The sequence below is a fragment of the Glandiceps talaboti genome, chromosome 20 (assembly GCF_964340395.1).
Source record: "Glandiceps talaboti chromosome 20, keGlaTala1.1, whole genome shotgun sequence".
Classification (NCBI taxonomy): domain Eukaryota; kingdom Metazoa; phylum Hemichordata; class Enteropneusta; family Spengelidae; genus Glandiceps; species Glandiceps talaboti.
The window spans coordinates 8,864,985-8,883,593 of record NC_135568.1 but is presented as its reverse complement, the minus strand read 5'-3'; the positions used below and the strand labels follow the sequence as shown (position 1 = coordinate 8,883,593).

General features: G+C 33.2%; 1 protein-coding gene across 1 annotated transcript in view; it reads left to right on the top strand.

Annotated features, from left to right (window-relative positions):
* Positions 1–18,609, top strand: part of LOC144450915 (solute carrier family 15 member 2-like) — a 57,388-nt gene that overhangs the window by 21,050 nt on the left and 17,729 nt on the right. Inside the window, exons 3-5 of the mRNA XM_078141677.1 lie at positions 16,544–16,895; positions 17,523–17,600; positions 18,409–18,476. Of these exons, the coding sequence (XP_077997803.1) occupies positions 16,835–16,895; positions 17,523–17,600; positions 18,409–18,476 (207 nt within the window). The 5' untranslated portion in view covers positions 16,544–16,834. The remainder of the gene's footprint in view (positions 1–16,543; positions 16,896–17,522; positions 17,601–18,408; positions 18,477–18,609) is intronic.

Here is an 18,609-nt window from a genome sequence, read left to right as displayed (position 1 = left end):
GATAATACTACGATCATCTCCCATTCACTATGTCTAGTCAAAGTTGAACATTCAAGCAAAAAGAACGTTTACACAATAGAGTAAGTGCTACAGTTGAAAAATGAAAATAGTTTTACTATTGTAGTCAATATACATTGTATGCTTGCAAAATATTGTAGAAAATAAATTATTGTAACTTATAATGAGTGTGTATACTCAATATGATAGAACTCATTGACAATGGTTTCAATGGTTTGACCTCACCAAGCTTGCCCCTCAGTATTGAAAGCCACACACACACACACACACCCCTATATGTAAATGGTATGTCCACAATAAATGTATGAACTGTTCTATTTTCGGCCTTTCCCTTTTTGTCACACACTCCATAGTGTCAGAGTACAGACAATACCCAGCTGTCACACTGTATATTTAGTGAACTTTTAGCAGACATATGTACAACCACTGTTTTCGGTGAGCTCACAGTGTAGGTTATTTCCTGCTTGTTTATCAGTTCAGTTATTATATGCTGACACAGTGGATGAAAGTAAGTGGTTGAAATTCATTCTTTCCTGTAAATTAGTGTTATTTGTTGCAGTTTTGTTTCTGAACAAAGTCTATGCTAGGTACGACAATGTTGTAGACATGTTGTCATTAACAGTATACATGTAAACATGTTAAATTTACTAAATACTATCTAATGTAGCTGTTGCACATTTATACTGATAGTTCTCCTGATTTTGAAATGGTGTAGAAATTTTGGTACTAAAGATTTCACCAGTTCAGTTAGAGGAATTCAAATTACCGTAATACATAGCACTTTGAAATGTGAAATTTGAAGAGGAATATACATTGTGTATGTATATCAGCAAATGTTATTGAAAATGCCTGGAGGGAACTCGGGTAGATTTTACCTACTTTGTATAAAAGCCCTTAAAAACTGTAGTAGGGAATCTGAGTAAAATATACCTTAGGAACGCAGGTATAGTTTATCTAATTACAGCCCTTAGCAAAAAACACTAGGTGAAGCATCGCGATGACACTGTCATTGCAGCAGATAACACTGCTATGATAGCCATGATATTGATGCTTCTGTGGCAGATGACACTTCTGTCATAGAGTAGGTACTATCGACAGTGAGATAGATTTGATGATACCCTAAGAGATAACTGTCACTATCTATACATACGTCAAGAAATCACTACAAAGCATATGGTACGAAACTCTGATCCATGCAATGTCATCTTAATAAAAATTGATAGTTTGTTTAGATTTATAGATTTTCAAATGACAGTGTATGAATTTCTAAGGGTTTATAATGAATCTATTTTCACTGACTAATATTCACTGTAATTACAGATAATGTATGCAAAGTGTTGTTATTCAGATTTTTGCAACAGATTATCTGTTATCAGTGTCATTACTTCAACAAGTGAAGTATTATAGCAATAATGTATAACATATAAGTAAGAGGTTTCCTTCTATTTTAACTATTTTATACTAAAATAATCATGATGGAAACCGTTGTGTTTAAGAATATTCTAATAAGAATTGGCACATTTTGTACTATCTGGAAATCACCTACGAAGTGAATTTAAAATTGTCAAGCGTGGAACAAGTTTTGTTTTTATGAACGTTCAAAAAGATAGGGAAATCCAGGGAATCTACATCTACATGTAGAAATACATTTACGATAATTGTAGATGGGAAGATCGCGTAACGGTAACATAACTTGAAAGTAATTTATCTATGCCTTGTTACAACCGATAACTTAGTAACCATTGACCCACCAATAATGTATCAACTGTAATTTACTACTCTATCAAAATCAACCGATAATATCAATTGACATGTTACATACATGTCCAAAATGAAATGCGTCACAAATTTAACCAAAACTCTAGACTTGTAATTTTAATGTCAACTTTCTACAGTACAAAAAAATGTGTAGTAGAGGTACTGAAAAATGGTGATTCAATATTATATAAACAAGCAAAGTACATGTATTGAGGTGGAGAGATGATAGCGTGTGAATATTAAACATGTAGCATACAGGATGATCACACAATGTCACACAAGCTCAAAATAACAATCTTCATTTGTTTAGGGGGAGGGGTCTGGTGTCTGATTGCTGAACTTCATTTTCACACTTCTAACTAAATTTTGAAAACTTTCACACTTTCAATGATAACAAGTTCTGTGTTTACTAATGCAATGTTCATAAGTTAAGTAAAATTTACATCTAATGTGATATACTGTGCTGGGTTTCCAGTAGTATTTTAATGTGTTTACCATCATGTTTTTACATTAATCATAGTGGTGTGACCTCTATATTTTTCATCACAGTTAACATCATATAAACGTGTCGATGTTGCACTCATGAGGGATTTTGTCCTGAATGAACGAAGTTCATTTTAATATTGAGCTTGTTCGACAGTGTGTGATCATCCCTAAGCTGACTTGGATATGTGTATACATGTAAAAATGTATATACTTTGTCAATATGTACAGTATGTATATACTCTATGGAAATCAACATGTTATATGTAACAATGGCTAATTATTAAAACTGACTTTTCTGTTATGTAGATTGTGAATACAATTGCATTGCCTGCCTGGACTTGCTGCAACTTGTTAATTTATTCTATTTCTTATGAAAAGAAAAGAATATATTAAGTCTGGAATATTAAGTTTGTAATCAGCCACCACTCAGATAACAATGATTGAGGCTGAATGAGAATTTATTAATTGCAATTTATCAACTTGTTAACTCCAAAATATGACCCTACTATAGTACTAAAATGGCCAAAACACTGAAATCAATGTTGAGTGAAGTAGCTGAAGACTAACCAAACAATCAATACAGTCAAACCTTGTTCGTATGAATAGCTTTGGGACTAGGGAATTCAGTTTGTTATATCTGTATTTTGTTATGACTGTACTGACACTGGGGTGCTAGTCAACATGGCAGAGAAGTGGAAACGCTTACAGCTCAGCTCAATTTTGTTTGTATTCTTCAGAACATCAGCTTTCTTCAGGACAATAGACAGGGTACTGAGTTTGACATCAAATTTTCGACTTCACTAAACCAGACTATCATTTTGATTATTTGAACTTTGCAATCACAGTAGTTTGTGTGAACGTAGATGTATATACCTACCAATCGATACTTTATGATATTCAATCAACCAATGAAATCAAAAAATGACAAAACCTTAGATCACAAATATTTTCTGGTTGAATAAAGAAAAATATCGAGGAATACTATAATCATAAAATTGCAAGTATAATTCATGAAAAAAGGGAAAAACAATGATTTTGAAGACCTCAGGACCAGTGATCATTAGGCATGTGTTGTCATGACAACCAGGGTATAAATTCCATACTTTTTTTGTCTGAATGCATTCAACTTGGCTTGCATGAGATATAAAAGGTCAGAGACTATAATTGATATACATGTATTCATTGGTGATTCCTGTACTGTGAAATTGCTAAAGTCTAATAATCCAGTTACAATGTTGTAAGTTAATGTTCTGATTTACATCCACACACATTATAGCCTCTCTCATACAAGTATTATAAATATGTATTTAAAACTACACTCGCTGCAACTAGAACATTTTTTTAAAACTCTACTGTTAGATATAATTGTCTAAAGACTTAAATATTCAGTTTGAATCTGAAGATCTCTTTACCTAAGAAGATCTCTTTACCAAAGATGGCTAGATCTTCAGATTCAAATTCAACGACTTCGTCTCTATACTAGATATAACTGACTGACATGTACCCTGAACATTATTGAATTACAGGTAGCTGTACACATAATACAATTACAGTATATCCAATCAAATTGATTTTTGGGTCCGCACCCAAAATTCAGCACCCCAAGGAATCACAATTTCAACTTATAAGTTACTACCTATAGATATAACAGACCTCTAATTGATATGTACAATGTCTAATTTTTAATATTTTAACAATTTCCAGTGAATATATTGTTGGTTGTCTAATCACAAAAATAATACCCAGTTACAGCTAGTGCAGGTTGAAACGAGTGTGATTAAGTACTGGTACAGTTTCAGTTTCAATTTTAGTTCATTTCAGTGCTGAGCTTACTGTATATAGGTTATTTCAATAAAGTGTAACAAAATATATGGAAGCTGGAAGGGTCATTAATTTTACAATATGAAATCAGACAACGAAAACATTACTGTATCAAAGTAGTTTTCTGGTTCATGCTGAGATTAAATTTACTTCTAAGTTCTTAGGAATTAGTAATCTTTATAATCATTCGGTATGAAAAATTAGGTCATTACTATTAGTTGTTTGAAAAAAGTGAAACTTGATTCTGTCCGGTCAGTGTTATTATAATCCAGTGAGGAGATATTAAATTTATTTCTAAGACTCAGTATGAAAAATAAGGATTATTACATATGTACCATTGTGTACGTTGATGTACAGTCAAAAATAAAACCGGTATTTTCACTGATGGCTATGCAAATTAGATAAATTGAGATAAAGTAGATCCAAAAGTAAAACCAATTCCTGATGAAAATAAGCAAATAAATGCATTTTTTTAAATGCACATACGTGTCTTTCCTGTCGTTACACACTTTTTGAACAATTTTTTGTTGGTTCCTAAGGTATTTCACTATTTTTCTCGACCATCGCAAGTTCTGAGGTATCAAATAACTATGCAAATTAGTGCCTTACCTATCAAATAACTATGCAAATTAACAAGGTATTTTCACTGTTGATTATGCAAATGAGTAAACAACCTTTCGAACTACTTTATGTTTGTAAATATTGCCGGCGACCACTACTTTACATGTAATATTGTTATATAGAAGATACTTCTGCGGATTCTGAACATAACGATTTGTTTAATTTGAATTATTTTGAACTTTCTGAGAGTGAATTTTATTATGATCAACAACAAAATAAATCTGACTCGAGGCCCGTGCCAGCGACTACGGCCACCGATGTCATCGTACGCGTACACATCAACAACGCCCAAACAAATGCAGCCGATGGGAGATCGGTTTTGTAAATAAATCACAACGGAGCTAGCTAGCGAGAGCAGGTCAACACGTAATTTGCATATCAATACTTATTGTTGTTGACAACCAATCATCGCTCATAATTCACGTCTCTGACCTCTGCCTGACCTGAATGACATGAGCTGGTGACCTGATACATATTCATGCGAATATGTTGTTCGCCCTTCCCCACCTGCATTTTATTGCGTTTTTGGTGTACATATGTAATAATAACAGAACTCCGTGGCCTCGCAATGGACGGTAGGGCATACAGAAGTTATTTTCACTCGTGATTCGGTTTATTCTGCTGTATTTTCACTCGCTACGCTCGTGAAAATACGCGGCAGAATAAACCGAATCACTCGTGAAAATAACTTCTGTATGCCCTACCGTCCATTGCGAGGCCATGGGGTTCTGTCATATTACCACATGTATTTAAAGATAATATACAGTAGAGACTGGAAAGGGTACTTGGAAACAGTGAACTTTGATTGTGAAATTTGATTCTCTCAATGTTATGAGGAGATATTAAGTTTATTTCTAAGACTCAGTATAAAAAATAAGGATTACTACATGTTTTTAAAGATCGTTAGACAGTTGAGACTGTTAGTTGTGTGAAAAAAAAGTGAAATTTGATTGTGTCAATGTTACGATAATCCAGTACTTGTGAGGAGATTTTACATGTAAATTGATCTCTGAATTCTTTGGAATCAAGTGCAATTGATACATTTTAGAAATTATCCAGTATAAAAAATAAGGATTATTATTTAAAAGATTATGATAGTGACAGTGTCAGTTGCTTGAAAAAAGTGACTTTGATTCTGTCAATGATAATCCCGGCAGTCTCAGTGAGTTGTAATAATAACCCTTCCTGAGAAGATTTATTGTTTAAGTAGATATTCCACGTAAAGCCAGTCTTAGAAGGTCTCCTTTTTTTCTACTGGTTTATTTAATTTGACGGAAAAGATAAATAACAACTATTATAGTAAGAATTGGTGATCCATGGAATCAGTTCTACCTGTTCCATGAAATTAATGATGTAGGGAATAGGATCAGTTACCAGGTAGTATAAATGCTGTAAAGAGCAGACAGACTGGCAAGCTGTCTTTAGGTTGCAAGTGAAACCGTACTTTATGTAGTAAGTATATGTGTGTAGTACGGTAGTACTGAAGGGAGATGATTTTAATTTTCTACATTACTAAAATTAGACCTTCCCACCTTGATAGAACATCTCCATATTTATCAAATGTAAGAATCTAATGAGTGTGTGTAGCATTTCACACACGATGGATGTATTTCCACATTGTTAGAAATTATAAAAATCACAAATTCTTACTTTTTGACAAACACGATAATAAAAATATGTGTATGTCAGTGTGGAAACATTGATTTGAATGATTTTACTACAAGTTGAAGTAGGTAGTTTCATAGAATTTGTGTTTTTGAAAAAAATTATTACATGTAGGCCTGCAATAATAGGCTACATTTTGTGTACAATAAAAGCCATTTTGAAAACCATTTACCGTTAAAAACTGAAATTGTGACTTAAATTTGAACAGATATGCATTCTGTATTTAAACTATCGTACTTGTATGTGTGCTGTTAGAATAGCGCATAATATATATTGTAGTTATCTTTAATCAAAATGTGACCAGCAACATCTTTTTTTCAAATTTGGAATAGTATAACGAGTGAATTTATGATAACAAACACCAATCCGTATGTGAATCAGTCTCTGTCTCTGTCTTGGTTTGACAAGACAAGATTTCTTTTCTAGATAGAAGCCATATACTGCAATCATCTCATTCCTTACCAAAGGTTGACATTAGAATACAAATTGCACATCCTGTCCATGTCAACACTGGATGACTGCTATTCCGATACCATTAATATTAAAGGTATCAATTCAATATTGCCTTCCAGCAGTTAAATCTAATATATCAAATTATTCCTTGTTATCAAGCATTTGCATTCATACGATATCAAATTTATTAACTTTGATATTTAGATTCATTTGATTGTGATTAATAGACAGATTTGTGTAATCTTCCATTGGAAAAATGTTATTTGATTTAATTTTCAAAGCCAGGAAAATAATGAACACATATTGCCTGGCCTATATTCGGGCTATAGCACCCGTTTATTACACCCGAGGGACTGTGAGTTACCAGAATCACATGCTATTTCCCGAGGCCAAAGGCCGAGGGAAATAGCATGTGATTGTGGTAACTCACAGTCACAAGGGGGTAATGAACGGGTGCTATAGCCCGAATATAGGCCAGGCAATATGTGTTTTATAATATACCTCATGCTGTGAACTCTCGGTGGCAGACGACATCGTCAGAAGCCGCCATTTTGACCTGCTGTGAACGCGCGGTGGTCACGTGACCATGTAAAAGTTGATGGAACTATTTCCCTAGGGAAGTAGTCATTCTATTTTCCTATCACGTGATTGATTCTAGCGAATCGTGGCACAGCATTATCACTAGGTATATTATGATATATATTATTTTGTTATGATTTGTACTAATAAATCTTTATTCTGGTTTTGTCTTTGACATAAATTATTGTCTACCTGATTTCTTCTTAGAGTAACAGTTTCATCCAAAATAAAGATTGTTCTTGCACCAAGTTGTAGATCTTTAAAACTCAGCATAACTGTGTTGATTTGACAAAATATCTCTATTTTGAATAGCGAATACACTAAAATTGATTGATTCCACAGGGAAAAGAAAATGAAACTAAATGACAACTTGGATAGGAAATGACTAATTGACACAGAGAACATGTTCTATTTTGATATTTGTAGGAAAATTGTACACAGATGCTTTGACAATTTCCCCCCAGGAAAGTAATGCTATATATGGCACAGCTGTGCACTTTCTTGAGGCAATTACATTCAGAATTATAAAACATACTCCCAGAATATGTTAATTGGCAATTATTTGAATTTCTCTTCCGTGTTATCTGTGTAAAGAAGTATGTCGTTACAACAGGCTTTCATTTCCTTCGTGCAAATTAGTGTGTAAAGTTTAATCATTAAAAGGCGTTCATTTCTTTCAGAACACATGTTCATTTCTCTCCCTGTTTTCCTTCACTAAAAAATCACTTATCATGCAATTTTGAAGCGTTAGTTTTGCATTTACTGGTTAACATACATAAAAAGGACAGTTTTCAAGGTTATGGCATGATCAGCATTTCGAATCACCTGTAGGGTTTCAATCAGACCTGCAAGGTTATCTTGTTGTAGATATCCAGAAGATGAAATCAAAATAAATTAAGTAATAAAATGACATTTATTTCTTTTCCTCTGACAATCTTTCAGTGACAGATATAATTTTTAGGAGATCAGCAAGCTAGAATGTCTTGCTGTAGATATATGTCCAGAAGGTGAAATTTGCATATAAATGTCACAAAAGCAATGAACATCTTTTGAATCTTCGCAAGCGTTCATTTCTTTTCTATACTGTAGATATCATTTTCTAAAATTCAGGAGTTTGAAGAAAACATTGAAATTTACCATGCTATAGATGTACATTTCATATAGTTTAGATGATGAAATTTGCATAAAGTGCTAGTGACAGATATCATTTTCTGAAATTCAGGAGTTTGAAGGAAACATTGAAATTTACCATGCTATAGATGTTCATTTCACAAATTTAGGTGAAAGTTGCATAAATGCTAGAGTGACACACATCATTTTCTGAAATTCACGAGTTTGAAAGAAACCTTCAAATTTACCATGCGAGAGATGTACATTTCATAGATTTAGAAGGTGAAATTTACATAAATGCCACAAAAAATGATAGCTTTTCATTTCCCTTTCCCTTTTTACTCCACTGATACACATTCTTTGATGACAAACAACTTGATAACCCTTAACTATAATACCTCAAGAAGTGCAACGTCATCAAGGAGCTTAGTTTCTCATTGAGATACAGTTGTCTTCCAAAATTGTTCAATACTTTTTTTTAACGATATTACCTGTGGACATGTACATGTAGATTCAGACTTGCTAGCACTTAAGTTAAAAATGAAATGGCCTGTAGACATTTCAAGATATATTTTGTAATTTATTAAGCCAGACGTTGCAGGAATCAAAAATAAAATGACCTACAGACATTTGCTGTTATTATACAGACATCGTGACACTTAAAAGTGAAATACATGTAGCCAGTCTGTATATGGTATGTTTATACATTTATTCAGACATAACAGAGTGTAAAAGTGAAATATGTGTACCTAGGCTGTACATGTGGTATATGTGTTCAGACTTAACGGCACTTGAAAATAAAATGATCCACAGATGTTGATTCACTGAATGTAATATATTTTGACATTAAGTGGCACTTTACAGGCTTTTGGCATATGGTGTACACTTTGTATTAAGAAATAGCAGTACTTGAAAATAAAATGAGTTTGTATTAAATTTATTGAGATACACTGGTTCTGAGATGGCCAAAGGACAATATACTCTTACATAGTAAGTGGGATTTACTAATTGTATTCAGACATTCATGCTATCATCAAAGTACCCTAAAGGACCGTAGGCTATATGCATCATGGAGTATATACTACTCTATACCACATATGCCTAGCTTACCATTGGCATCAACTGATCATACAGTGTCTTAATATGGAAATGGTACACAACATATACAAGCTGAATTTATACATGTTTTAGGTGTAATTTTTACTGCATATTTAATAGTCCTTGCATTATTGTACTACTACTAAAGCACATACAATAACAAACTTTTTTGCACATTTTTTAGCTTTTTGCAATGTAATGAATTACAAACACAAACTTGGTCTGTGTTGTTTCACGTTGATTTTTCAAGTCGAAAGCCATGATATTTATTTTTATAAATTAAAAATCCAAAATAAATACCCAATCCAATGTGAATTTGATTATTTTCTATAGAGTACATTTGTGATTTAAATATTCTAGTGCTATTGCTAGTCGATACAATCATAATAAAATATATGTAGAATACGTTATTGTATTTGTGTGCGTATCGTTTTATTTTCTGAAATGTTTTGGATGGAACTTTCCATATGCTAGAGATATTTTAGTCGATAAAATTGTGATGCTAAAATTGATGTATAAGGAATTTGTGTGAATAGTAAAGAAAAGAGACTCGGTATAGAATATTGATGTTCAAATTAAGATTTACTGCCATACAGGGATTCAAACTGTCCAGGTGAATACATCATTGCTAGTATAAATGATGCCAATTTCACTTTCACTAATACTGACCACAAGCTAAAGTAGATATATACTTAATCTGTACCTTAGATTTAGATGGTGAATTGAATATACATGGAGTTGTATATATAGTAGACGATAAGTGGAAAATCTGCAAGTTTTAGTGGTGATGATTTGAGTTGTATATTTACCAGTAGGTGATATGTCAGTTGAGAAACTGAAGAATATACACAGTTATGTATTTAATCAATTGAAAGAATATTGATAAATATGTATCAATAATATTAAAATGAAATTCAATCAAGCTGGTTTTATCCCCATTTCGGTGTTTTTAACTTTTTGCAAAGGTTTAGGAACCCTGGTAACAGGAAGGGGAAATTTGGTAAGACCGGCAAAGTTTCCCATATGATACATTACATGTATATCATAATTTTGGTTGGGAACCCTGGTAAAATGACTGGGGCACTCAGGTAGATTTCATCTACTTTTAATACCATCCTTAACAAAAATACTTGTTGGGAACCATGGTAAAATGAAAGGGGTACTCGGGAAGATTTTTACCTATAAATTACTGCCCTTAAACAAAAACACTGAAATACTGCAGGTATACACATACATTGAATAAAATTCTGTGAAATTACTGATACACAACTTATATTTGATTGCATTCAGACCTTTTTGGAGTGTTTGAATCAACGGTATATCTGACAATATATATGTATTCATTTTTATGGCCCCTCCATTTCTATATCCATTTACATTTTCATACTTCATGTACAGACCTGTAATTTAATAAAACAGAACTAAAGAACATTTTAGAGTAATAAATGTAAATATAGACTGTATAGAGGATTTAGTTGTTACATAGTTTGTCACATCTGGTAGGTGAGTATTAAAACATATGCAAATATCCCTAGCAACTATGACTACGCCAGAAATGAAAGTGTAGATTTTCATTCTTTGATAAGCACTTTATAGGTCTTATAGAACAATTATATATACCAGTAACTTATATTCCATATTGGTGTATCAGGATTTTTTTAAAAACATTGTCTCTGTCGGTTTATATGTTAAATTGCACAGTAAATGTATGTGCACTTATCAAGGCTATATGGAATTCTATACCAGTGTTTTTTTGTTGAAGTTTAAAAATTCCAGTAGAAAAAAAGATAAGTCTGGTAAAAGTTACAGTCTGGTGTTCTGTATAACATACTTTTGATTGTGAACTGCCTTGAGATGTCTAGGGAATACAGCCGTAGATTTACATACTGCATGTACATGTATATCAAAAACATGAACTGTAGTACTAGTATAGTTGTAATTTGACTCTGAAGGCAATTACCTAGCTTCATTACATATGTGCAATCAATCAATGAATACTAAATACTGTTATTCTGTTAATTTACAAAGGACATTAGGGTGGAAATTTACACATCTATTTAGAAGTAATTTGTGGATCATTATGGCTTTATAAAATTGGCTATTAATTATTAAGAACTTAATGTCGCTGTGAGTCTGATAATGACTTCTACAGTGTACAGAGGAAATTATAATTGCGTTCAGTTTCACTGATCGAACTTGTATGGTAAAAAATCACATTTAACATCAGCAACAAATTGAGATAAGTAACCAATGTCTAATTAGTGTAAGGAATAAACTGTGATGGATGGGTACAACTAGATCTATACTATAAACAGTTGCTATCAATTTGAACACAGGATTTGAAGGTAGGCAGCAAGCTGTTCAAATTTTATACTAAAGGTTTATATTAGTGATCAGATGACACAAACCTGTGTGGTTTATTAGGGAAGATAGCACAGTAATACACAAGCTCAATAAATGAACTTTGTTGGGGGGGGAGGCAGGGGGTCTTGCATCAATACAATTACTGAACTTCATTTTCACACTTTTAACCAAATTTTGAAGGAATGTTATGTCTTCAACGATAACAGGTTCTGTGGTACTACTGAGATGTTGATAAGTTGATTAAAATTTACTTCTAATGTGAGATACAGTGCTGGGTTACTTGTAGTACTTTAATGTGTTGTAATGTTTTCATATTGCATTATTTGTAGTGGTGTGAACGCTACAATTTTCATCATGGTTGACATCATATATAAACTTGTCGATGTTGCCCTTGTGAAGGATCATTTAGAGGAGGTGGGGGGGTGTCCTAAACAAACAAACAAAGTTTGTTTATTGGGCTTGTGTGACATTATGAGATCCTCCCTTACTAATACTTGGTTGACTTAGGCTCTCATCATAATCATTTAAACTACATATAATTATAATTTCTGTTGTAATATTTAGGTATTATTCTCCAATATTTTTCTTCGTTCAGCCAACGAAAATAAGTAATACAAAAATAAGTATTTTCAATAATAAGGAAAAAGTATACATTTATAATCTCAGTTTATGTGACATTGACGTAGTGTTTAAAGAAACTGTCTGGATGTATATAACTGATTAGGCCTGCAGTGACAGTCAATTTGAAGGAAGTGTAAAGTTGACAAAAATGAGATTTAATTGGATATGAAAACCTGATTTATACATTGATGGATATGTAATTAAGTTGAAGCATGTTCATAATCTGAGTCTATCAATCTATCAATTCAACCAGCAAATTCTCTCTCTGCTTACTAATTATGTTTTTTTCACTTTGTATGGCCATAGTACAATTGGTAGTCAGAGTTTGTCTCCTTTTACTGTCAGGGCCATGTCTACTCTCTAACAAACTGCATAGATGAAATAGCTTGTTTCCGATTTTTCTTTAAATTGAAATTCATTTTCTGTGTTTGTAAATCGTAGTTTTGAACTTAACTTACATAAACTTCCAGGCACCTATGACCCCTCACCTATGACCCCCTCACCATTAGACTCGCATGTCTATAAGGTCACGTGTCCGGAACAGTGGGTGGGTCAATCTGTTGACAAAGACTAAAAGTGTGCAGTTGAAAATTTCAGATAAAATTTTCAAGTTGTGTTTGGAACAAAAGTTAACTTTAAATACTTTGTTTCAGTTTTGTTTGTTTAGTAAATTCTGTTTTTCTAATATGAAAAATGTCTATTTATATTTTTTACTCCATAGTTTCATAACGTCATGTTTTATTTTCACTTTCCTTTGGTTATACTTACATTTATACATGTATTTATATTTCTAAATAAGTGTGTTTCATTTCAATTTTTCATTTTTCAACATTTTTGCTTGCTATTATATATCACTCAGTAATATAAAAAAATGGTGTATGTGTTTTAGATATTTTTGTGTGTTCAATTTTTAGATTTTTATTATACAGTAACAGTACTTCTTAATCAATCTTTCTACAGGGGAATATTGTTTATACAAAAAAATTTCGAGTTGATAAAAACAAAATTAACTAAGGCAAGTAACTTAGAGCATGAATGAATATCATTTATACTTTGCCTTGAGCTTTGTTTGTAAAGGTTAGACACATTACAATATGGTACATGTATTATATCACACTTTAACCTTGTGTTGGCTTGTTAGTATATTTACCACTGCTACATGTATTTATAGTACGTACATATAATATGTATGTGTCGTTGTACATGTATTTACATGTATGTTTAGCTTCAATATACTTATTATAGCACGTATGGTAATTTTCAATATATTTCAATAGTGAGCTTGTACATTACTAGAGGACACACATGTATGTGTCCTTGTAAAAGTCAAATATTTTTTATTCAAGAAGGGTTAAAGTGGCCATATGGATGGGGATTTGTTATATATATTGAATTTTTTAATGTATAAAACAATTTTATCATGGCTTTCTATTTGAAAAATCAATGTGAAACAACATAGACTAAGTCTGTGTTTGTAACTCAATACATTGCAAAAAGCTAAAAAATGTGTAAAGAAGTTTGTTATTGTACATACAATAACAACAATTTTACATTTATTAATTTTTTGCAATTTATTGAGTTACAAACACAGACTTGTCAATGTTGTTTCACACGATTTTCCAAGTAGGAAGCCATGATAAAAAAATTTTTATACATTAAAAAATTCAATATATATAACAAATCCCCATCCATATGGCCACTTTAAATGTCAAAGGTTATAGGTCATCTCTGGGGTCTTTTTTGTGTGAATATTTATGTCATCTCTATTAAGCTTTCCAAAGGTGAATATGAATATGAAGAGTTATCGAACATTTCATGCAACTGACTAGAAATTTACGATTCAGATTGTCTGATGAATTTTACTTATAAATAATCCTTTCTGATCAGTCGTATAGCCAATGTATGAATAGAGATGCAAACTAGACAGTGAAACACACAGTCTATTTTTGTATTCAGTAAGTACTACGAATGATTTCGAATACATTGAACTTCTCTGTGTAGTGACCTCCGTCCTGCGTCATTTAGTAGCGGTAGCGTTTTCATGCTGTCTGTGACTCATTTACCCTAGCACTCATGTACATGTACTGTGATAGGGTGATCTCTTTGCGTCAGTTAACACGCCACATCATTACAGCTAAATTGGTAGCAACGTTTGTAACAAGCTTGCAAAGTAATTTAGTCTATTCAAACCCTGTAGCAGTTTAAAGCCTTCCAGCAGTTACCATCAATCATGGTTATCTTGTTTAGCTCAGAGTTTGAATAAATATGTTGGTGAAGTTGAATAATAAATTTATAGCAGTTTAGGATCAAAATAGTATGTTTACCGCCAATTGTAAAAAGTCGGCAATGTTAATTCCTGGGTTGAACACTATTGTATTTAACTTAGAAAATGTGAGAACAAATTCCAAATATTGGTGAATGAATAAATTCCAAAGGCAGAAAACTGGATTTTAGATTTTTTTTTTAAATAGTCCAAAATTTCAAATGAAAAGGGTTGCTCAGATAAATGATTTCACAATCTTGAAACATCATCATTCTAGAATAATGAGATTTGTGAGGACGTATATTTGACTGCATGCTCCCTAGGGAGTTGAGAAAGTGTAACGAATCATGCCAGGGTAGACTCTAAGATGCGTTGTGCCATTCTGCCTTCACCGGTCTCCTCTCTCCCAGCGAGAGGGGTTAACCAATGTGTGAGGGCACCCCTTGATGGCGTACCTTACAATGTACAGACTAATGCCAGGGGAATTTATAATTACAGAGTAGTACAGTGTGGGAAAGAGCTGAATAAGATATAATGTTCATATAAAATTGGACTGTTTCTGAACCCTTGGTCAATTCTAGCTGCCACTACTTAAGATTGTTAATTCCTTGAAGTAGACTTTGCCTTCATGCTACCTGTAAAAAACTCATGTCTTATTTCCATGGAGACTGAAGATTTAACTTTCTGTTCATATTTTTGTCATTTAATTGTGACATATTCATGTAAAAGTGTAGATTTACTTCGTTTCCAAAGACAGAATTTGAAAAAGAGCACCATAATCATTAACTGTCCTTGCATCATCTTTTCCATGAGTAACTAGGCAACCATGTAGGTTGTTGCCATGGTAGCACAAATTAGTCACTGCTGTTGTAGTTTTTCAAGTAAGTGAGATGTACACACAAGTACCTTGTGATTGATTTTAATGAAATATTGCAATCAACAATGATATTCACCGGTTCGGGAACTAATAGGCATATAAATATCAAATGATGAACATACTACTGCATTCTAAATATCTTATAGAAAATCGGAGGAAAAAGGCATCAAATATTTGTAGGCAGCACAGAAAGCAAACTGTAAAATGAAATAGCGTCTGTAGTTATGAAATAGGTATCTGATGTTTGGTGTTTCTAGGCAGCACAGAAAAAAAAGTTTACATTGAAAGGCCTGTGTCTTTTGTTCTGAATATAGAAATATCTGAAGAGTTTTCACTGAGGTTGGCAACCTTAGTATTAAACAGTGAAGGGAAACTCTGTAATCACTAAGTTTTGCATACAGTATATTTCCATACTTTTGAACTGTAGTTTTGGTTGAAAAACTCTTGAAATATAATTATTTGGAACACAGGTAGATTTTACCCATATAGCACCCATTTTATGTCGTGGTTCGTATTATTACATGTTAAATGTAAGAATTAATTCTACTAATGTATTCTACATGGTTTCATGTACATTTGAAATTTCATATACATTTGAAAAATTTCAGTGTAATTCACACCAGTTCAGTGTTACACATTTACTCTTTGCATACATGTATGGCATCTATGCAAATTTCTCCATTTTTTATCCCAACCATTGATGACGTCATTAAAGTTCATATTTAACTGTCATATATCATCCTGAAACTGTTTTAGTATCTTGTCATGTCATCTCACCATCATCATCTTCTCATTTGTCTTCATTTCAGTTTCATAGCATTACCTGAAGATTGGAAACCATGGCAACTATAGCATACATCATTTAGTCAGCATTCACCTGCATCAACGCATTGCAGTCACAGTGGAAAGATCACAAGGAGGTCAACCACCACCACCATCATATTCCATGCAGATGTACTCACAGTGATACTGCATTTGCAATGACTTCAAGAACAGTTTGACAATTCCTCATCTTCCAAGCTAGTGTAGTTAGTTAGGCAAGATTTCTTGTGAGCAGCTGTGTTAGGCAAAGTTTTCATTCAGCATCTTAGTTAGGCACTATGAGGAGCATCATCAAAGCCGGGCAGACGTATGAAAGGATAGATGAACCATTTGATTCAGGTAATTATTTTTTTTTTAAAGTCTATGAATTGCATGACTGCGTAAAATTTACTATGAATGAGACGGAGTTTGCAAAATTTGCCCACAAGAAGATTTTGAACGAAGGTTCTTTGATTCTATACCGTATAATTATAGAATACACTTTATTCCAGTTATAGGAAGGTAAAAGATCCATGGTATAGCCACTAGAAGTGCTTATTGCTAGCCCTTATGGGGGGGGGGGGGGGGGGGGGGCGTGAGGGTCAGATTAGTAGTATTATAGCAGAAAGACAGCAGACACTAAGTTACCACACATTCTCTATGTTGATCCCACAGTACTTATTTTATCAGTAACTACCACTAGTCAAAACATACCTAACCACTACTGTAATACTCAGTTTTGGACATTCTTTCACACACATTTTAATCACTGCTTCATGCAACCAGTGGCCACATTTTAATACTGTGTAATGTTCAATGGAAAGGGAGATCATGATGGCTGTCAATTCAGTTTCTGGTTGGTATCTTTGGTGATATGTGACTCTGGTTTTAGTTGATTTGTTCTTTCTTTTTTCTGTCTTCATCCCATCCCATATCCTGCCTTGACATACCTTGCTATGCCTTGATTTGTAATGTCACATGACTCAGAGCTTGAACAAATCAAGATGGAGGATTTAATTTTGAATCATGTTGATACTAATGATAGTGAGGAGGACACTACAGAAGGTTGGGTACTTTCATTCCAATACAGACTGCGTAACCTCTGTCTCTCTGTGTTTGTCTTTCTGTCTGTGTCTGTGTCTATGCGTCTTGCTCTGTCTCTGTCTGTCTGTCTGTCTGTCTGTCTGTCTGTCTGTCTGTCTGTCTGCCTGCCTGCCTGCCTCTCTCTCTGTCTGTCTGTCTGTCTCTCTCTCTCTCTCTCTCTCTCTCTCTCTCTCTCTCTCTCTCTCTCTCTCTCTCTCTCTCTCTCTCTCTCTCTCTCTCTCTCTCTCTCTCTCTCTCTCTCTCTCTCTCTCTCTCTCTCTCTCTCTCTCTCTCTCTCTCTCTCTCTCTCAGTAGATGAAGGATGGATACATGCTAGGAAGCTTGTTGATTGTTGGAAGCTTGTTGATTGTTGAAAGCTTGGTGTTTGGAGGCTAATGCTGGGAAGATGATAGTCATGCACTTAACACCTTCTTAGCGTAGGCAGTATTTGAGTAGCTACTGTGACTTTTACTAAACACTTACTTCAAGTCCCATCTTGATTTTCAACTGTCGTCTTTATAGTTACTGGTGTCTATAGATATACCAGAAATCTTTATTTTTGATTGGTGGCGGTGGCGAGTCTAAAATGAATTTATGAACTTAATGTACAAATAAATGCTACACTTCTAAACAGAAGTTTGTGTTTATACAGTATTTTATGGATTGTTAGATCAACATTTATGATATTTTCTACCTAACTTTTTGTAAAATTTCCATTTGCAATTAATTGTTATCTCATCATATCTTCAATGTTATAATTGTTTGTTTTGTTTGTTTGTTTGTTATTTAGCTAGTCCACTAGTTGACAGTAAGGAAGATGTCAAAGATGAAGAAAAGAAATACGACTCCACGGCACCAGTAAGTTAATTGTATCATACTTTCAAATGCACCAATAAAAATGTGATTAATTAATCGATCATTTGCATGGGAACTACTAGTGGTGCATGTACACCTGGTGTATGGACCAATAAAATATGATCAATTAATAGAT